We start from the raw sequence: 22,390 nt of genomic DNA, 5'->3' as shown, positions 1-22,390 counted from the left end.
AAATAAAATATCTTCGGTATTGGCGTAGGCTGTTTGTTTATCCTTTTGATAGGCTAACATTGTCATAATACCATTCACTCCCGTTTTGGGCTCATGCGCTTAATATTTAATATGCCAAATTGTATTTATTTCAAAATAAAAAAGTAGATAAATGTTGATAGGAAAAAAATACAATAAAGTAGCCTCCATGATTAAACAAATCGGCTACAATGAAATTGTAAACGAAACGAAAAGTGTGTTAATATGTTTCAATTTGCGTTTATTTGAGCATATATTTGATTAATTCCTTATTAGCCTAAATGTAACTTCTATCATAATTATTACGTTTTAAAGCAGGCTATACATAGGCTATCAGCCTACTTTGCTTAGGGCTTCAGCGTAATAACATTATGTGAATATCACAACTGAAAAATGTAAGTTTGCATTCTTTGATCAGAGTGAGAAATGGATTTGGAAACGAAGGCTGAGTTTATGCGTGTGCTCGTCACGGGCGGATCCGGATTGCTCGGGAAGGCCATCGAGCACGTGGTGAAACAGGAAGGCGGCTGTCTTGAGGGCGAGCAGTGGACCTTCCTCTCGTCCAAAGAGGCCAACCTTGTGTAAGTGACGTCACATGAACCTCATATTCTCAGCAGAGCTGGTCTCAGGCTTGGTCATTGCAGATAAAAATGTCCTACCCTATATTTATTTTAATTTAATTTTAATTTCACATTTATTTAATTAACCAGGTAGGCAAGTTGAGAACAAGTTCTCATTTACAACTGCGACCTGGCCAAGATAAAGCAAAGCAGTTCGACACATATAACAACACAGAGTTACACATGGAGTAAAACAAACATACAGTCAATAATACAGTAGAAAAAAAAGTCTATATACAATGTGAGCAAATGAGGTGAGATAAGGGAGGTAAAGGCAATAAATAGGCCATGGTGGCAAAGTAAATACAATATAGCAATTAAAACACTGGAATGGTAGATTTGACAGTAGATGAGTGTGCAAAGTAGAAATACTGGGGTGCAAAGGAGCAAAATAAATAAAAACAGGAGGGGAAGAGGTAGTTGTTTGGGCTATTTATAGATGGGCTATGTACAGGTGCAGTAATCTGTGAGCTGCTCTGACAGCTGGTGCTTAAAGCTAGTGAGGGAGATAACTGTTTCCAGTTTCAGAGATTTTTGTAGTTCGTCCCAGTCATTGGCAGCAGAGAACTGGAAGGAGAGGCGGCCAAAGGAGGAATTGGCTTTGGGGGTGACAAGTGAGATATACTTGCTGGAGCGTGTGCTACAGGTGGGTGCTGCTATGGTGACCAGCGAGCAGAGATAAGGCGGGACTTTACCTAGCAGGGTCTTGTAGAGGACCTGGAGCCAGTGGGTTTGGCAACGAGTATGAAGCGAGGGCCAGCCAACGAGAGCGTACAGGTCACAGTGGTGGGTAGTATTTGGGGCTTTGGTGAAAAAACGGATGGCACTGTGATAGACTGCATCCAATTTGTTGAGTAGAGTGTTGGAGTCTATTTTCTAAATGACCGCCAAATTCGAGGATCGGTAAGATGGTCAGTTTTACGAGGGTATGTTTGGCAGCATGAGTGAAGGATGCTTTGTTGCGAAATAGGAAGCCAATTTTAGATTTAACTTTGGATTGGAGATGTTTTATGTGAGTCTGGAAGGAGAGTTTACAGTCTAACCAGACACCTAGGTATTTGTAGTTGTCCACATATTCTAAGTCAGAACCGTCCAGAGTAGTGATGCTGAACGGGCGGGCAGGTGCAGGCAGCGATCGGTTGAAGAGCATGCATTTAGTTTTACTTGTATTTAAGAGCAGTTGGATGCCACGGAAGGAGAGTTGTATGGCATTGAAGCTCGTCTGGAGGGTTGTTAACACAGTGTCCAAAGAAGGGCCAGAAGTATACAGAATGGTGTCGTCTGCGTAGAGGTGGATCAGAGACTCACCAGCAGCAAGAGTGACATCATTGATATATACAGAGAAGAGAGTCGGCCCAAGAATTGAACCCTGTGGCACCCCCATAGAGACTGCCAGAGGCCCGGACAACAGGCCCTCAGATTTGACACACTGAACTCTGTCGGAGAAGTAGTTGGTGAACCAGGCAAGGCAATCATTTGAGAAACCAAGGCTGTTGAGTCTGCCAATGAGGATGTGGTGATTGACAGAGTCGAAAGCCTTGGCCAGGTCAATGAATACGGCTGCACAGTATTGTTTCTTATCGATGGCGGTTAAGATATCGTTTAGAACCTTGAGCGTGGCTGAGGTGCATCCATGACCAGCTCTGAAACCAGATTGCATAGCGGAGAAGGTATGGTGGGATTCGAAATGGTGGGTGATCTGTTTGTTAACTTGGCTTTCGAAGACCTTAGAAAGGCAGGGTAGGATAGATATAGGTCTGTAGCAGTCAAGAGTGTCCCCCCCTTTGAAGAGGGGGATGACCGCAGCTTCTTTCCAATCTTTGGGAATCTCAGACGACACGAAAGAGAGGTTGAACAGGCTAGTAATAGGGGTTGCAACAGTTTCGGCAGATAATTTTAGAAAGAAAGGGTCCAGATTGTCTAGCCTGGCTGATTTGTGAACATTAGCTGACTGGATTTGGGAGAAGGAGAAATGGGAACGCTTGGGCGAGTTGCTGTGGGGGTGCAGTGCTGTTGACCGGAGTAGGGGTGGCCAGGTGGAAAGCATGGCCAGCCGTAGAAAAATGCTTATTGAAATTCTCAATTATAGTGGATTTATCGGTGGTGACAGAGTTTCCTATCCTCAGTGCAGTGGGCAGCTGGGAGGAGGTGCTCTTATTCTCCATGGACAATTATTATTCTCCATGCTCTTGGACTCCATGGGCAAGTTGGTTAGGATGATATCTATGAGGGTGCCCGTGTTTACGGCATTGGGGTTGTACCTGGTAGGTTCATTGATAATTTGTGTGAGATTGAGGGCATCAAGCTTAGATTGTAGGATGGCCGGTTCTTATGGCTGCAGGGGCAGTATTGAGTAGCTTGGATGAAAAGGTGCCCAGAGGTGCCCAGAGTAAACTGCCTGCTCCTCAGTCCCAGTTGCTAATATATGCATATTATTATTAGTATTGGATAGAAAACACTCTGAAGTTTCTAAAACTGTTTGAATGACGTCTGTGAGTATAACAGAGCTCATATGGCGGGCAAAAACCTGGGAAGAAATCCAACCAGGAAGTGGAAATCTGAGGTTTGTAGGTTTTCAACTCATCGCCTATCGAATACACAGTGGGATATGGGTCATTTTGCACTTCCTAAGGCTTCCACTAGATGTCAACAGTCTTTAGAACCTTGTCTGATGTTTCTACTGTGAATGGGGCAGAATGAGAGGGGATTGAGTAAGGTCTACCATGACCTGAACATGCGCGTTCATGTGAGAGCAAGCTCTGTTCCATCGCACTTCTGAAGACAAAGGAATTCTCCGGTTGGAACATTATTGAAGATTTATGTTAAAAACATCCTAAAGATTGATTCAATACATCGTTTGACATGTTTCTACTGACTGTTACTGTCACGGGCGTCGAATGAACTGGACCAAAGCGCAGCGTGGTGAGCGTACATATTTATTTTTATTTAGGATGACGCCGACAAAAACAATAAACAATACAAAACGACCGTGAAGCTTAAGGTGCCACAAACAAAGACAACCTCCCACAAAGACAGGTGGAAAAAAGGGATACCTAAGTATGGTTCTCAGAGACAACGATAGACAGCTGTCCCTGATTGAGAACCCTAACCGGTCAAAACATAGAAATACAAATAATAGAACTAAAGAACATGGAATAACCACCCCAAATCACACCCTGACCAAACCAAATAGAGACATAAAAAGGATCTCTAAGGTCAGGGCGTGACAGTTACACCCCCCCCCCCCCCCCCCCCCCTAAGGTGCAGACTCCGGCCGCAAAACCTGAACCTATAGGGGAGGGTCTGGATGGGCATCTATCCGCGGTGGCGGCTCAGGTGCGGGACGCAGACCCCGCTCCACCACTGGCTCACCCCACTTTGGTGGCACCTCTGGTGCAGGGACCCTCGTCGCCGACCCCGGACTGGGGACCCTTGTTGCGGGCCCTGGACTGGGGACCCTCATAGCGGGCCCCGGACTGGGCACCCTCGTTGCGGGCCCCGGACTGGGCACCCTCGTTGCGGGCCCCGGACTGGGCACCCTCGTTGCGGGCCCCGGACTGGGCACCGTCGCTGGAGGCTCTGGACTGGAGACCGTCGCTGGAGGCTCCGGACTAGAGACCATCGCTGGAGGCTCCGAACTGGAGACCGTCGCTGGAGGCTCCGGACTAGAGACCGTCGCTGGAGGCTCCGGACTGGAGACCGTCGCTGGGGGCCCCGGACTGGAGACCGTCGCTGGAGGCTCCGGACTGGAGACCGTCGCTGGAGGCTCCGAACTGGAGAACGTCGCTGGAGGCTCCGGACTGGAGACCGTCGCTGGAGGCTCCGGACTGGAGACCGTCGCTGGAGGCTCCTTGCCATGACTCCTCGCTGGAGGCTTCGTGCCATGGATTATCACTGGAGGCTTCTTGCCATGGATCATCACTGGAGGCTTCGTGCCATGGATCATCACTGAAGGCTTCTTGCCATGGATCATCACTGGAGTGAGGAGACGTATGGGCAGTCTGGTACGTGGAGCTGCCACAGGGCTCACCAGGCTGGGGAGACATACAGGAGGCTTAGTTCTGGGCACAGGCACAGGACTCACCAGGCTGGAGAGATATACAGGAGGCTTTGTCCTTGGCAGAGGCACCGGATACACTGGGCCGTGGAGGCGCACTGGAGGTCTCGAGCTTAGAGCCTGCACAACCCGTCCTGGCTGGGTGGTTATCTTCACCCTGCAAATGCGGGGCACTGGCACAGGACGCACTGGGCTGTGCAGACGTACCGGAGACACAGTGCGCAGAGCCGGCGCAGGATATACTGGGCTGAGGAGGCGCACTGGAGGTCTGGAGAGCAGGGCTGGCACAACCTGTCCTGGCTGGATGCTCACCCTAGCCCGGCAGATGCGGGGAGCTGGGATGTATCGCACCGGGCTGTGAACGCGCACTGGAGACACCGTGTGCTCCATCGCATAACACGGTGCCTGACTAGTACGACGCTCGCCACGGTAAGCACGAGGAGTTGGCTTAGGTCTCCAACCTGACTCAGCCAATCTCCTTATGTGCCCCCCCCAAAAAAATTGGGGGGCTGCCTCTCGGGCTTCCTTGCTAGCTGTGTTCCCTCGTAACGATGCCGTTCCACCTTTGCAGCCTCCAGCTCCTCCTTGGGACGACGATATTCCCCAGCCTGCCTCCAGGGTCCTTTACCGTCCAGGATTTCCTCCCAAGTCCATGATTCCCCTTACCACGCTGCTTGGTCCTTTTGTGGTGGGAAGTTCTATCACGGCCGTCGAATGAACTGGACCAAAGCGCAGCGTTGTGAGCGTACATATTCCTTTTTATTTAGAATGACGCCAACAAAAACAATAAACAATACAAAACGACCGTGAAGCTTAAGGCTATAGTGCCACAAACAAAGACAACCTCCCACAAAGACAGGTGGGAAAAAGGGATACCTAAGTATGGTTCTCAATCAGAGACAACGATAGACAGCTGTCCCTGATTGAGAACCCTACCCGGTCAAAACATAGAAATACAAATAATAGAACTAAAGAACATAGAATACCCACCCCAAATCACACCCTGACCAAACCAAATAGAGACATTAAAAGGATCTCTAAGGTCAGGGCTTGACAGTTACGGAACTTTTTTACATTTTGTCTGCTTTTAGTGAACGCGCTTCGTGACTTTGGATTTGTTTACCAAACGCGCTAACAAAAGTAGCTATTTGGACATAAATGATGGACATTACCGAACAAATCAAACATTTGTTGTGGAACTGGGATTCCTGGGAGTGAATTCTGATGAAGATCATCAAAGGTAAGTGAATATTTATAATGTTATTTCTGACTTCTGTTGACTGCACAATATGGCGGATATATTTCTGTCTTGATTGGGCTCTGAGCGCCGACCTCAGATTATTGCATGGTTTGCTTTTTCCGTAAAGCTTTTTTGAAATCTGACACAGCGGTTGCATTAAGGAGAAGTGGATCTAAAATTCCATGTATAACACTTGATCTTTGATCAATGTTTATTATGAGTATTTCTGGAAATTGATGTGGCTCTCTGCAAAATCACCGGATGTTTTAGGAACTACTGAACATAACGCGCCAATGGACACTGAGATTTTTTTATATAAATATGAACTTTACCGAACAAAACATACATGTATTGTGTAACATGAAGTCCTATGATTGTCATCTGATGAAGATCATCAAAGGTTAGTGATTAATCTTATCTCTATTTCTGCTTTTTGTGACTCCTGTCTTTGGCTGGAAAAATGGCTGTGTTTTTCTGTGATTTGGCGGTGACCTAACATAATCGTTTGTGGTGCTTTCGCTGTAAAGCCTTTTTGAAATCGGACACTGTGGTGGGATTAACAACAAGATTACCTTTAAAATGGTATAAGATACTTGTATGTTTGAGGAATTTTAATTATGAGATTTCTGTTGTTTGAATTTGGCGCCCTGCACTTTCACTGGCTGTTGTCATATCAACCCCGTTAACGGGATTGCAGCCCTAAGAAGTTTTTAAGCATGTCACAGTTTAGGTCACCTAGCAGCACGAGCTCTGAAGATAGATGGGGGGCAATCAGTTCACATATGGTATCCAGAGCACAGCTGGGGGCAGAGGGTGGTCTATAGCAGGCGGCAACGGTGAGAGACTTGTTTTTAGAGAGGTGGATTTTTAAAAGTAGAAGTTCAAATTGTTTGGGTGCAGACCTGGATAGTAGGACAGAAATCTGCAGGCTATCTCTGCAGTAGATTGCAACACCGCCCCCTTTGGCCGTTCTATCTTGTCTGAAAATGTTGTAGTTAGGGATGGAGATTTCAGAGTTATTGGTGGTCTTCCTAAGCCAGGATTCAGACACGGCTAAGACATCCGGGTTGGCAGAGTGTGCTAAAGTAGTGAATTAAACAAACTTAGGGAGGAGGCTTCTCATGTTAACATGCATGAAACCAAGGCTTTTACGGTTACAGAAGTCATCAAAAGAGAGCGCCTGGGGAATAGGAGTGGAGCTAGGCACTGCAGGGCCTGGATTTACCTCTACATCGCCAGAGGAACAGAGGAGGAGTAGGATAAGGGTACGGCTAAAAGACATGAGAATTGGACATCTAGGACGTCCGGGAACAGAGAGTAAAAGGAGCAGGTTTCTGGGGGCGATAAAATAGATTCAAGATATAGTGTACAGACAAAGGTATGGTAGGATGTGAATACAGTGGATGTAAACCTAGGCATTGAGTGATGATGAAAGAGATATTGTCTCTAGAAACATCATTGAAACCAGGTGATGTCATCGCATGTGTGGGTGGTGGAACTGAAGGGTTGGATAAGGTATAATGAGCAGGGCTAGAGGCTCTACAGTGAAATAAACCAATAAACACTAACCAGAACAGCAATGGACAAGGCATATTGACATTAAGGAGAGGCATGCTTAGCTGAGTGATCATAAGGGTCCAGTGAGTAGTGAGGTTGGTTGTGGTCACGGCGATTCAGACAGCTAGCCGAGCCATGGGTAGCAAGCTAGCAGAAGATGGAGGTCTGTTTTTAGCCACCCCATGCGTTTCCATCTGTAAATTAGTGGTTTCCGTGTGGTAGAGGGGACCAATCCAATTGTCAAAATAGTTATAGTTATAGTGGCCCAAGAAGATTGTTCGATAGACCTGTTGAGATAGCAGCCAATAAGCTCAAGACAGCTAACGATTAGCGGGCCGCAGTTAGCAGATGGGCGTTCAGGTTACGTCGCGATGGAGGGGCCAGTTGAATAACTCCCTCGGGCAGATAACGTCGTAATTCCAGTCGTGAAGGCCCGGTGGGGCTCCGCATCAGCAGTAAAACGGGTCAGGATAGGTGATTGTAGCCCAGGAGTGGCTGATGGAACTCTTCAGCTGGCTAGCCCCGGGATAATTGGTGTTTGCTCCGGAATCGACGTTAGCCAATAGTCACTCGGATAGCAGCTAGTTAGCTGCAAGATCCAGGTGTAAATGTCCAGAGCTTGCGGTAGAAATCTGGGGATACGGAGAGAAAATAGGTCCGGTATGCTCTGGTCTGAGTGGCGTTGTGCAAAACTGGCGATAGCTTTCCGAGCTAAAGGATAGCTGATGACCGCTAGCCGTGGTTAGCTGAATACTAACGTTAGCTAGTGAGCTGGCTAACTTCTGGCTAGCTTCTGTTGTGGATTTCAGATACGAGGTGAATAATACTTTTGAATAAAAAAAAATATATTATAAAAAAAAACAGATCCGCACCACACACATATACAAGAGATGCCATGATCCCATATTCTACATGCCGGAGAAACACTAGCATGTCTGTTCTACATAACATATTTCTATAGGAAATGTATATCATGTTGCACTGTATGAAACCCTGATTTTAATATATGTAAATTCCTGTTATGGCCCTTTTACGTGGTTGGATTTTGAGGTTCCAACAGGAACGAACTAGATAAAATAAGTCAAAAAAGAAGTTCACACAGAAAAATTATTCTATTCTCTGCTATTCTATTATTTTATTTTCTATTCTATCTATAGATGGATTGATGGATAGATATATAGTTTATGTTGGAACCACATTAAATGTTTAACTCATTACATTTGTGTGTGCATACTTTTGAGATTGATGTTTTTCCATTAAATGGGATGATGATGACGATGATGATGATGAATGATGGCACTTGTACAATGTTCTGCCAGAGATCTACAACAGACAAGAGCAGTGTTTCAGAAGCATCGGCCCACCCATGTCATCCACCTGGCTGCCAAGGTGGGAGGACTCTATCTTCACATGAAGGAGAACCTACACTTTCTGGTGAGCTTCATTACCTAACTACCCAGTTTCTTTCAATCACTAGGCTATATGTTTTTGTCATAAAGTGCATTTGTTAAATCATTTCTACATTTTTTACATGGAGGACCTGATTGTTAACCAAATATTGAAATATTCTGTACAAAATCCCCAATTTAGAAGATGGAACCAGCTCATCTGACATTTTGCCTGAACTGTCAAAAGGCCGGTCCGTTTCTGTGTTCAATTCCATAGAGTACTTTGTTCAGATCAATGTGTATTTATCCCATAGCTTAGTATAGTATTGAGTGAAACATAACCGATACTATTACATTTTAAGGTATGACCCAGGTGCAGACAGTGTTGAAGAAACACATTTACATTCCTCAAACAGGGGCAGGCATACAACAGGTCAAGGCAGGCAGGGGTCAATAATCCAGAGAGGGTGTAAGGTACAGGACAGCAGGCGGTCTTAGGTCAGGCAGAGGTCGGTAATCCAGAGTAGTGGGGCAAAGGTACAGGATGACAGGCAGGCTCAAGGTCAGGGCAGGCTGAACGGTCAGAACCGGGAAACTAGAAAACAGGGACAAGGAACAGGCGGGAGCAGGGAAACAAAATGCTGGTAGGTTCTACGAACAAAACTAACTGGCAAAAGACAAACAGAGAACACATGTATAAATACACAGGGGATAATGGGGAAGATGGGCGACACCTGGAGGGGGGGTGGAGACAAGCACACATACAGGTGAAACAGATCAGGGCGTGACAGTACCCGTCCCCCCTCTAGGGACGCCACCTGGCATGCTACCTGGGCGCATACATGGTTGAGCGGGGTGCCGACGTTGGAACTCAGAAATGAGGCATGGGTCCAGGATGTCCCTAGCGGAGACCCAGTACCTTTACTCCGGGCCATAACCCTCCCAGTCAACCAGGTACTGGAATCCCCTCCCCCGAGGTCGAACCTTCAGGAGACGTCTCACCATGTACGCCGGTTAGCTGTTGATGTGACGGGGAAGAGGGGTGGGCCTGGAAACAGGAGACAAAGGGCTGGTGTCCACATCCCCAACAAATGAACTAACATGGTCCAAGCACACCAAGACAGTCATGAAGAGGGCACGACAAAATCTATTCCCCCTCAGGAGACTGAAAAAATTTGGCATGGGTCCTCAGATTCTCAAAAGGTTCTACAGCTGCACCATCAAGAGCATCCTGACTGGTTGCATCACTGCCTGGTATGGCAACTGCTCGGCCTCCGACTGCAAGGTACTACAGGGGCCAAGCTTCCGGCCATCCAGAACCTCTATAACAGGCGGTGTCAGATGAAGGCCCTAAAAATTGTCAAAGACTCCAGCCACCCTAGTCATAGACTGTTCTCTCTGCTACCGCACAGCAAGCGGTACCGGAGCACCAAGTCTAGGTCCAATAGGCTTCTAAACAGCTTCTACCCCCAAGCCATAAGACTCCTGAACATCTAGTCAAATGGCTACCCAGACTATTTGCATCCCCCCCCTCTCTCCACACCACTGTCACTCTCTGTTGTCATCTATGCATAGTCACTTTAATAACTCTACCTACATGTACATACTACCTCAACTAACCGGTGCCCCCGCACATTGACTCTGTACCGGCACCCCCCTGTATTTATTGTTATTTTTTACTGCTGCTCTTTAATTACTTGTTAATTTTATCTCTTATTCTTATCCATATTTTTTTGAAACTGCACTGTTGGTTAGGGGCTCGTAAGTAAGCATTTCACTGTAAGGTCTACCTGTTGTATTCGGGCGCATGTGACTTATAAAATTTGATTTGATTTGTAAGACATGGTTTTAATACTAGACACAGGAAAGGTAGGTAGTATACGGAGGGCACGGGACAACAGAGGACAAACAGCAGAGGGGCTAATGATCTTTGGGTGGGGGGGAAAGGTTTCGGCTTCCGGGGGTGTAGCCGCGGGGCTATAGCGGCATGCCAGTGCATCTGGCTTGACCTTCTTGGATACCGATCAGTGCTGTGGAAGCAAAGTGGCCCAGGCCTTACTGAACCCATCCCTGAGATCCTGATACAGGCAATGAGTGTGGCAGGACGGGCTCCAGCCCATGATGACACCAGTAGCCCAGTCAACAGAGGATTTATGTCACTAGACCCAAGAGAATCCCAATACAACGGGAACCTGCAGAGACTGAACTTGCAGGAATTGGATTGTCTCGCTGTGGTTCCCTGACACTCGTAGGTTGATGGGGGTGGTATGGTGGTTGACCCGGCCTATAGAGCGCCCGTCCAGTGCTCTAGGGGTTGAGTGGGGAAGCCCAGCTCGGACGCCAGGATAACGTCCATAAGACTCACATCGGCCGCCGAGTCGATGAGTACCTGGAGAGACATGGACTGGTCGCCCCACAGCAGGATGGCATGGAGAGGGGAGCGAGTAAGGGGAGAAGAAAAATTATCTTTAAGAACCACCAGAGTACTCACTCCAACGAATGAGCTAGGTCTGTTGAAAGGACAGGTAGACACGATGACCGGCAGTACCGCAATACAGGCAACTCTGGGTGTCAAGAGTGAGTACGTGTTCGGCAGGAGACAGCCTAGCCCTGCCGAGCTGCATCGGCTTGGAAAGAGGTGAATCGGCAGTCTTCGGAGGCTCTTGGAGGAACTCGGGTAAGCTCGGATCCTCTCGGGGACGTAGACGCCGGGGACTTCTGGAGTTCATCAGATGCAAGGTGGGATTCTTGAGTGAGTGATTGGGAGCGCAATCAGACCTCTTCTCCCTCCTACGTTCCCGTAGCTGACCATTGATCCGGCTGGTTAAAGTGATGAGTGAGTTGAGATCCGTCGGTAGTTCCCGGGCTGCAAGCTCGTCCTTTACATTCTCCGATAATCCATGCTGGAACGTGTCGAACAGTGCTTCCGGGTTCCAGGCACCCTCCGCTGCTAGCGTGCGGAAATCCACCGCATAGTCTGCCACACTGAGGGAGTCCTGCCAAAGCTGTCTCTCTCCCGGACACCGGAGCCTCGAATCCCTCCAGACTGAAGCATACGGCCGACTGTTGTTCCCAAATGGCCGTAGCCCAGGTAAAGGCCCCCCCGGACATCAGCGTGAAGAAGTACGCTATCGTAGAGTACTCCGAGGGGAAGGAAGTAAGCTGCAGCTCCATGACGAGGGAACACTGAGCAAGAAACGCCCAACAGGTTCCCAACTCTCCATCGAAGCCCTCCGGGGGAGGTAAGCGGGGTTTCCGGGAAACCGGGGTGACGGTGCTGCTACCAGCCGGGTTACTGAGGGGCTGGGAGGCTACCATTGTGGTAGACTGCCTAGTAGACAACCCACGGAATTGCTCCTGCAATGTGTCCAATGCTAGGTCGTGATGTTCTGCCACGGCCTGGAACCCTTCTATCAGACCGCAAAGCATCTCCTCGTGCCTACCAATGGTGGCTCCTTGGGAGGAGATGGCGTTGCAGAGCTGGTCCAAGTCTGCTGGGTCAGTAATGGCCAGTTCGTACTATCATGTTTTAAGGTATGACACAGGTGCAGACAGTGTTGAAGAAACACACATGTATTCCTCAAACAGTGGCAGGCAAATGACAGGTCAAGGCAGGCAGGGGTTAATAATCCAGAGAGGGTGTAAAATACAGGACAGCAGGCGGGGTCAGGTTCAGGTCAGGCAGAGGTCGGTAATCCAGAGAAGTGGGGCAAAGGTACAGGACGACAGGCAGGCTCAGGGCAGGCAGAACGGTCAGAACCGGGAAACTAGAAAACGGGCAAGGAACAGGCAGGAGCAGGGAAACAAAATGCTGGTAGGTTTTACGAACAAAACGAACTGGCAACAGACGAACAGAGAACACAGGTATAAATCACAGGTATAAATACACAGGGGATAATGGGGAAGATGGGCGACACCTGGAGGGGGTGGAGACAAGCACACATACAGGTGAAACAGATCAAGGCGTGACAGATACATCAAACATACATACTATATGTCTAAATATTTGTGTGTACTGTATTTATGTCATATACAGTGTTTGTTTTGTGTTGTTCAGTATGTTTGTTGTCATTGCATTGCCGTGAAATGGCTTGTCTTACCTAGCTAAGTAGCTCTGGAAAAGCGAGCGTGTTAATCCATCTGTGAGGGGAGCTTATAGGGGAGCGTATAGGGGAGCGTGTTAATCCATCTGTGAGGGGAGCTTATAGGGGAGCGTGTTAATCCATCTGTGAGGGGAGCTTATAGGGGAGCGTGTTATCACAATATCCAAATGCATTCTTTGAATTAATTTGTGGGAAAACAAGTTATTGTGTAAAGCCGCAATGCTGGTTTGATTGAATTGAGACCACAGTTTGCCTTCATAGAGGGACAACCTTCGCATCAATGACAACGTGCTGCAGACGTCTCACGAAATGGGCGTCGCCAAGGTGGTGTCCTGCATGTCCAGCTGCATCTTTCCTGACAAGACCACATACCCTATCGATGAGAGCATGGTGAGTTGAACAACCAGTAAGACCATATCAATGAGAGCATGTTGTGTTTAACCTTAATACTATGGTTGCATCAAATGGCACCCTATTCCCTATATAGTGCATTACTTTTGACCAGAGCCCTAATGGCCCTGGTCAAAAGTAGGAGTTCAACAGTATAGGGTGCCATTTGGGACTCAACCTAGTATGTGCCAAGTGACAGGAACCTCTGGCCATCCAAACTGTGATTTTTAAGAAAAGCTGGTGTGTTATCACTCATGCTTTCCTCCTTCCCACAGATCCACAATGGGCCTCCACACGACTCAAACTTTGGCTACTCACATGCCAAAAGAATGATTGATATTCAGAACAGGTGAGCTAATGACTAATTTGTTACCAGGTACATTTAGCACACAGTTCAAATTCCCACTCCAGCCTCCCTAGCACCTCATTTATCACCTGATTTTCTTAGCAAAAGGTGCATTTCAGTAGCTGGTACAGGTCCCTCATTACATAGCACAACCCAGCTAGCACAAAACGTTCTGAGACCCATATGTTTCTTAGAGCTTGGTGAGAGTGTGGCTGTCCTATGGTTATTTTGCATACAACCTTCCCACAATGTTCTGGCAATGGTGCAGGATACCTAGCTAGCACATAATATTCTGAGAACCAAATGTTTCTTAGGTGGGAATTTCAGTACTTCAGCATAACATTTCCTACAGGTTTCCTAATTTTTTGAATTTAAAGTCATGTTTTCAAATAGTTTCAAGTATGTTAAGAAACAATGTTCTTCTGTGGGGATTTCAGTACTTTTGGCTTGGAAAGTTTTTTTGGTCTGGTCACAGACAGCTGATGTGTTGTGCATTGAAGTCATAGATGCATAGATGCGAGAAGGAATACAACGAGCTGTTTGAATGTGGCTATGAAAGTGAACTGTTTGCGTGTGATGAGGGGTGTATTCATTCCTCCGATTCTGTTGAAAACTTTTCTTTAACGGAAGCAAATAGAACAACGTGGATGAATGAATTTGTCCAATTAAAACTCTCTTTTGTAACTGTTGGACTAATGATTATACCCTACACTCTAAAAAGTAGGGGTTCAACAAGGGTTCTTCTAAGCTCCTTAAAGAGTTCTTCACAGAACTTATAGGGGTTACCCCACAGTTTCAACTTGAATAGCCCCTAAAGGATACTCCAGGAACCTTTTATTTTTAGAGTGTAGATCAGCTAGATGCAGGCAAGAGTGTGCAAGGCGGTATTGCATATGTCACTCTCTGTCCATGTGTGACTGTCTGTCATCTCAAATCTTTCTCTTGACCTGCGTGCACCTACGTTGTAAACTTTCATTCATAGGCTAGGTTGTAGCAACATCATGAATGGTATAGAGAAAATGTGAGTATTATGTAGTAGCTTAAACGTATCGATGTTACATTGAGCTGGGTGAATGGAATATGAATGCCACTCATCCAATATGCTGTAATAGAAATAAGGCCATACTCATAAAACATCTATTTTTGTCTTCCCTTATCTTATTATTATTATTATTTTTTTCACCTTTATTTAACCAGTTAGGCCAGTTGAGAACAAGTTCTCATTTACAACTGCGACCTGGCCAAGATAAAGCAAAGCAGTGCGACAAAAACAACACAGAGTTACACATGGAGTAAAACAAACATAGTCAATAACACAATTTTAAAAAATCTATATACAGTGTGTGCAAATGTTGTGAGATTAGGGAGGTAAGGCAATAAATAGGCCATAGTGGCAAAATAATTACAATTTACATTAACACTGGAATGATAGATGTGCAGATGATGATGTGCAAGTAGAGATACTGGGGTGTGTACTGTGTACAGCTGCAGCGATCGGTAAGCTGCTCTGACAGCTGATGCTTAAAGTTAGTGAGGGAGATATAAATCTCCAGGTTCAGTGATTTTTGAAATTCTTAAATGGCTCCAACTGTACCTTTTACTGTATGTATACTTGGAATATCGTTTCACAACAGAAAAGTAAAAGAAAAAGCCGGAGTGGATCTTTAACTGTTCTAACCATGATTGTGTGTGTGTGTGTGTGGACTTGATTGACTACAGGGGATACTTTGCACAGCATGGGCGTCGCTACACCGCCGTAATCCCCACTAACGTGTATGGTCCCTATGACAACTTTAACTTTGAAAATGGTCACGTGCTCTCGGCACTCATGCATAAGACATATGCTGCTAAAAGTAAGTAACACTCACACTACTTACACACACAGACAGACAGAGACAGACAGAGACAGACAGAGACAGACAGAGACAGACAGAGACAGACAGAGACAGACAGAGACAGACAGACAGAGACAGACAGACAGAGACAGACAGACAGAGACAGACAGACAGAGACAGACAGACAGAGACAGACAGACAGACAGACAGACAGACAGACAGACAGACAGACAGACAGACAGACAGACAGACAGACAGACAGACAGACACTTACTTACTTACTTTTTACTTACTTACTTTTTACTTACTTACTTACTTTTTACTTACTTACTTACTTTTTACTTACTTACTTACTTTTTACTTACTTACTTACTTTTTACTTACTTACTTACTTTTTACTTACTTACTTACTTTTTACTTACTTACTTACTTTTTACTTTACTTTACTTCTGCTCTCCTTCTAACAGAGGAGGGAACCCCTCTATATGTGTGGGGCTCCGGAACACCCAGGAGACAATTTATCTACTCTCTGGTATGTTTAGTGAATTACTCTGTGTGTGTGACTGTGTGTGTGCATGTCAGATGTGTGTGTGCGTTAAATCTGTGTGTGTGTTTTCTCAGGATGTAGCACGTCTGTTCCTCTGGGTGCTGCGAGAGTATGATGAGATTGACCCCATCATTCTCTCTGGTGAGTCCAACATGGTGTGTGTGTGTGATCAGTCAATGTGTGTGTGTGTACAGTATGCAACTGGACCAATCTCCTTTGACACTTGTCTCTCACAGTGGGGGAGGAGGAGGAGCTCCCCATCAAGGACGCTGTAGAGATGATTGCAGATGCCCTGGACTTCAAAGGTCAAATAGTTGTATCCTTCCATAGGGCTGTGTACGCCTGATAGGAGTTGTCCCTAGGCACAGACCTAGGATCAGCATATCCTCCCCAAATCCTAACCTTAACCATTACGAGGGAATATTCAAATTTGACCTTAGATCTGTGTCTGGAGCCAATCTAGTAGAATCCTTAGTACAACACCAGCAACCACATCTAGAGGTTCATTACACCTGTTGGACTGACAGACGTACAGTTAAAAGCCGACTTGGGTTGGCTAACCTCAATATCCATTGCGCTGTAACTATGTAATCCCCCTGTGCTTTGCCTGTCGTGACCTTTGACCTATGGTATCAGTTTGACACCAGCAAGTCAGACGGTCAGATGAAGAAGACGGCCAGCAACGCCAAGCTGCGACGCTACCTCCCTGACTTCACCTTCACGCCACTCTCTGAAGGTCAGAGGTCAAAACACTGATATTGTAACTCAATATTGTATTTGGAATTAGTTGCCTTGTACACAGACATTTACTGCATGGCATTTGATACCTATCCATATTTTGGTCATTTTATGATTATGATGAAAGTAACCTTCATGGTAATTAAACCACTCTTCCAAAATGCACAGTATCCATAGATGACTGACTGTCTCTCCACCCCTATAGGTATCAAGAAGACCTGTGATTGGTTCGTGCACAACTACGACATAGCCCGAACATGAAGACCAATGAAGATAGAGACAGTGAACTCTGATTGTTTAATGAAAAAGACTAGGGCTACGTCCCAATACTACTACTGTGCCTTCCTTCTCTTGTGTCCTTGCCTTCATCTAAACTGATAATGATCTGGGGGAGGGAATTGTACTCGGGGAGGGGTGGTCCAAAATAGGGGATTGTTGTCCAACTTTTTTTTTTTGCTTTGGGGAGGGTTGTGTGGTTTTCTATTTGTCACAGAGGGGTGTGTTTTTTTTTTACCATGGTTTACATTCGCTCTTCTGATGGTATTTTCCCTATAATCAATGGCTTGACTTACTTTTGATATTACCCTAATAAAGTTTTTAAACATTTGTGAAGGTTTAGAATGGTGTGGCTATTATTAGCTACTGCAGGCCTATTATATGAAAGGAGTGTGCCCCAGTGCTCTAACTGACAGTTGAACTTGAGGTGAGGAAGTCTGTTTCAGACCTTCTAGAGTTACTCTTATAATCTAACAATATAATGCTTATTTTTATACAAAATATTCAGATTGAAAATTAACAAAGTAGGCTCCTGTACGTCTATATCTGTATAGCAGGCGCAGTAGGCATCTGACATAAATAAATGCATATCGGTGTTGTAGCATGCCACTGGCATATCTCTATCTCTCTGGAGTTAGGCCTAAGCATCACCTACTTATATATATATATATACATACAGTACCAGTCAAAAGTTTGGGCACACCTACTCATTCAAGGGTTGTTCTCTGTTTTAGAATAATAGTGAAGACATCACAACTTTGAAATAACACATATGGAATCATGTAGTGACCAAAACATTTTAAACAAATCTAAATATATTTGAGATTTGAGATTCTTCAAAGTAGCCACCATTTGCATTGATGACAGCTTTGTGCACTCTTGGCATTATCTCAACCAGCTTCATGAGGTAGTCACCTGGAATGCATTTCAATTAGCAATGTTAAAAGTTAATTTGTGGAATTTATGTTCTTCTTAATGCATTGGAGCCAATCAGTTGTGTTGTGACAAGGTAGAGGTGGTATACAGAAGATAGCCCTATTTGGTAAAAGACCAAGTCCATATTATGGTAAGAACAGCTCAAATAAGCAAAGAGTCAGTCAATACAAAACATTTCAAAAACTTTACAAGTTTACAAGTGCAGTGACAAAAACCATCAAGCACTATGATGAAACTGGCTCTCATGAGGACCACCACAGGAAAGGAAGACCCTTACCTCTGCTGCAGAGGATAAGTTAATTAGAATTAACTGCACCTCAGATTGCAGCCCAAATAAATGCTTCACAGAGTTCAAGTAACAGACACATCTCAACATCAACTGTTCAGAGAAGATTGGGTGAATCAGGCCTTCATGTTCGAATTGCTGTAAAGAAACCACTACTAAAGGACACTGTCAGGAGTTCACCTAGGAGTCATGATAGGGGCTGTACCAAATGTTTGATGTATTATAATAATTAATTGATTATGCTTATGTTGTATTAATAGAAGGGGAGGGGCTATAAGACCCCGCCCTCCTTTCATCCAGGTCGCAGTTGTAAATGAGAACTTGTTCTCAACTAGCCTACCTGGGTAATAAAGGTTACATTAAAATAAATAAACATGTATAGGGTCCTAGACTACAGATGAACAATATATATTCATTATAGAGGTTTAGTATTGTTCCACAGTTGTTTTCTGGTCTCTCTGCCTCTTATAAAGAGACCCCTCTGAGAAATGTGTGACTGAGACAGAACTCTGCAGGGGAGTGTAGGAGATAAGAGACTAGTCAGACATTACACAATAAATCAACTTTGGAGAGTGGACATTTATTGCCTAGAACTTAGAAAACACTGGAACTATTGTATATCTCTTGCAAGTTTATATAGCTGTGTATGCATGGGCTTGGTCTGAAGAGCAGAAGGTAATGACGTATGCAGTGACAACACAAGGGCTGGACTTCGGGTTTAATAAAATAACTTGGGACCGTTTATATTTTGCAGAACTTACTCAGAAACATACGTTATGCTCCTGATGTCAACTTCTGTCTGCAATTGCATTAATAAAGGTTTTTGAATGATTTAATTAAAGATATTGTCATAATGCTAATTTCACCAATGAGTCAATGATTGACAAGGAACAAGGAAACGAACCCCAACATTTGGCGAGCTTGCCAGGAGTTAGTTTCAACCCCGAGGAGATTCCACACCATGGAGGAGGAGATTCCACACCATGGTGCCAGAGCTCTAAATTAAATAAGGTAAGCAGACACCTATCTAAGTCTGTATTTAAATGGCATTCACTGGTGTGGTTCCCCTCTAACAAGTAAGTGGCACCTCAATCACTCTAAAATATAGACATACACTTTGAATATGACATAGTCAGGTTTTAGTTTGGAGAAATTACGGCTATTGGTGAAATGCATGATGTCAATATATGATGAATGAAATTATTGTTTGAAGAGGTGATTCAGTGATAATTATCCATTAAATATTGGGAGGTAATGCAGTGATCATTACTTTTGGTTTTGAAGAGGTGATTCAGTGTTAATCATCTATTTTATTTTGGCTAGTAAAGCCGCGACTATTACTGAATACTAGTAATTTTTTATTTTTGTAGAGGTACCCAGTGAATGAGTTGAGTTGGTTATGAATAGTGGTAATTATGTGTGAAATTTACCAAGTGAATGAGTTGAGTTGTTTATGTATAGTGCGTTGTATGTTTCATTGTTTGTTTGTCTGTGGATTATGGCGGGGTTTATTGGGTAATGGCCCAATGGTGGAAAAAAAGTTAGGAGTAGGACAGAAGTTATTTGAATAAAAGGTTGACCGTATTTGTTAGTGACACTTTCCTACCATAGGACAGTATTGGAAATGTACAACCCTTAGTATACCAGTAAAACTATTACGAAGAAGTTCTGTAGAAATGTTCATAAAAAGTTATTTTGTGGAAGAAAAGGAGACACAGTTCCTGGAGGGAGTTTTCCCTCGCCACCCCAACCACTCTACAAAAAGGAACAGACTGGAAGACCCTAGACATCTGGTCAAGTTGTTTCTACAGGCTCACCACAACCATGGACTGGAAGAGGATATGGGCCCGCCAGAGACCCTCGTGACTGGACAAACACTCAATGCTGGACTTGTGGAAAGTTGGGGTATGTGAGTTCGCAGTGTGGGGGAAATGGAAGAGGTTACAACAGGGGAAAAATAAACTTTGGGCCTGGCAGAGGAAGAGAAAACTTTGCTAATGACAGAGGACAGCCATGGCCAATGGGAAATTAGAACACTGTCGTGTCTTTGGCTATGCCGGATTAAGTGATATGACATGCTGTTCTATAAAATGGAACTGGAACGAATTGCAAAAATCTCTGAAGTTGGAGACTTTTATCTCCCTCAACAACTTTAAACATCTGCTATCTGAGCAGCTAACCGATTGCTGCAGCTGTACATAGTCCATCGGTATATAGCCCACCCTATTTACCTACCTCACCCCCATACTGTGTTTATTTATTTACTTTTCTGCTCTTTTGCACACCAGTATCTCTACATGATCATCTGATGATTTATCACTCCAGTGTTAATCTGCTAAATTGTAATTATTCGCTCCTATGGCCTATTTATTGCCTACCTCCTCATGCCTTTTGCACACATTGTATATAGGTTCTCTTTTTTTTCTACTATGTTATTGACTTGTTTATTGTTTACTCCATGTGTAACTCTGTGTTGTTGTCTGTTCACACTGCTATGCTTTATCTTGGCCCGGTCGCAGTTGCAAATGAGAACTTGTTCTCAACTTGCCTACCTGGTTAAATAAAGGTGAAAAAAAAACAACAAAAAAAACAACATGTTTTCTGTAATTAATATTACCTGATTAAACTAATCATGTAAATGTAATTAACTAGAAAGTCGGGGCACAACAAAATAATGTTTATAGAGCTGTTATCTTCCGAATAAACTCTTAAAGACCTGGTAATCTTTTACATCAATAGCAGTCAATATTTAATCGTCACCTTGTTTCAGTCTCATCTGAACATCGTAGAATTCTTGGTTATCTTCACGAACCCTGGCTAACAAGTTGAATCAGCAATACAAACTTTCGTTTAATTATTTATTTACTAAATACCTAACTAATCACACAGAATTACATATACACAGAATGGATCATACATTGATTATTAATTATGTCCTACAAGAAAACGTCCCTGGGGGACGGAACCTGTATGACGGCTGGTTACACAAAGAGAGAGGGTTGGGCTTGAATGAAAGCGCGGGAGTACTGAAGAACAAAGGGAGAAGCTATGCTATCGTAAATACAGAATCTTATGCATTCTAAATAACCGCCCATTTGGAAAAGGAAAATGCAATAAATATTTACTCTGAGCTGCGCCTCAATAGGTTGGTTGTAGATGGAAGGCCGTGTTGCCCAAATGAGATCTTCCTGTCCTCGGAAGAATGTCTCTGGTGGTAAACTGGATACATTGTAGTATCGTCGTTGTGTGTTAGACTGGATCCGTCGTCCCTCCTTTCCTAGCCCACGTTTACAGCGGCGGCTGCTAACTCAACGGCTAGGAGTTATTACTTCTGTAGTGAATAAGAGTTCAAAGTTCATACCATTCGCAACCAAAGCTCACGCTGAGGTTGGCTTAGTTCTGTAGTTGACATGTTAGTCCTTTTAACGTGGGACCGTCGTCCTCACGTCCTCGGAACAGGAGGTTACATTTTCGTCAAGGGCTTTATATAGTGGTAGGAGAGAGGGCATGTTTCATAGTTTACAACTAATGTCTCTTCACATGGGCGGGCCACTGAGTGAGCAGAGCTTTACCCTTATGAAAACCCAATTCTCTCATGTGGAAGCTAAAATTCCATTTAATCTTTTCACAAATAGTTTCATATTTAAACATTTAAATTGCACAACAATTCCATGTGAATCTGATAACTATAATGTGTAGACTTTCCAGGATACAGTTTATGTCATCCTATCATTAATAAGAATGTCTAAGATGACAACCGAACTGACATCATATTCATTAAGTACCAACGCATATTTTCAACTGGTTGGATTACCGAAATATGGTTAATTTCCCCCCACCTTTTGATGTTCCCTGACTCTCTATGTTTAACAAAGGCTTTTCAAGAGTCCTTCAGTAGAGTCAAGAAAGGAAGGGAGAAAGGTATTTATGGGGGGTCATAAACCTTACCCACAGGCCAACGTCATGACAACACCAACAGTTCTTATTTCCCTCAGAATCAATAATGACGATGCCCGACTCCCCTGCTCCAGTAAGAATTCAATGATGGAAGAG

General features: G+C 44.6%; 1 protein-coding gene across 1 annotated transcript; it reads left to right on the top strand.

Annotated features, from left to right (window-relative positions):
- Positions 1 to 444: 444 nt before the first annotated feature.
- LOC120066719 (GDP-L-fucose synthase-like) lies at positions 445 to 17,100 on the top strand. The gene is made up of 10 exons (XM_039018181.1): positions 445 to 599; positions 8,812 to 8,926; positions 13,245 to 13,373; positions 13,649 to 13,722; positions 15,439 to 15,572; positions 16,022 to 16,086; positions 16,176 to 16,242; positions 16,338 to 16,417; positions 16,738 to 16,837; positions 17,045 to 17,100. The coding sequence occupies exons 1-10, from the start codon at positions 445 to 447 to the stop codon at positions 17,098 to 17,100; spliced, it is 975 nt and encodes a 324-aa protein (XP_038874109.1).
- The last annotated feature ends 5,290 nt before the right edge of the window (positions 17,101 to 22,390 follow it).

Source organism: Salvelinus namaycush, chromosome 21 (assembly GCF_016432855.1).
Source record: "Salvelinus namaycush isolate Seneca chromosome 21, SaNama_1.0, whole genome shotgun sequence".
NCBI lineage: Eukaryota > Metazoa > Chordata > Actinopteri > Salmoniformes > Salmonidae > Salvelinus > Salvelinus namaycush.
This window is presented reverse-complemented; position numbering and strand designations above follow the sequence as displayed.

Coding starts and splice junctions, on each gene's coding strand:
- LOC120066719 (XM_039018181.1), top strand. CDS start 445: ATGGATTTGGAAACGAAGGCTGAGTTTATGCGTGTGCTCGTCACGGGC. Junction 16,418..16,737: donor ACTTCAAAGGTCAAATAGTT/GTATCCTTCCAT, acceptor CTATGGTATCAG/TTTGACACCAGCAAGTCAGA. Junction 16,838..17,044: donor CTTCACGCCACTCTCTGAAG/GTCAGAGGTCAA, acceptor CCACCCCTATAG/GTATCAAGAAGACCTGTGAT.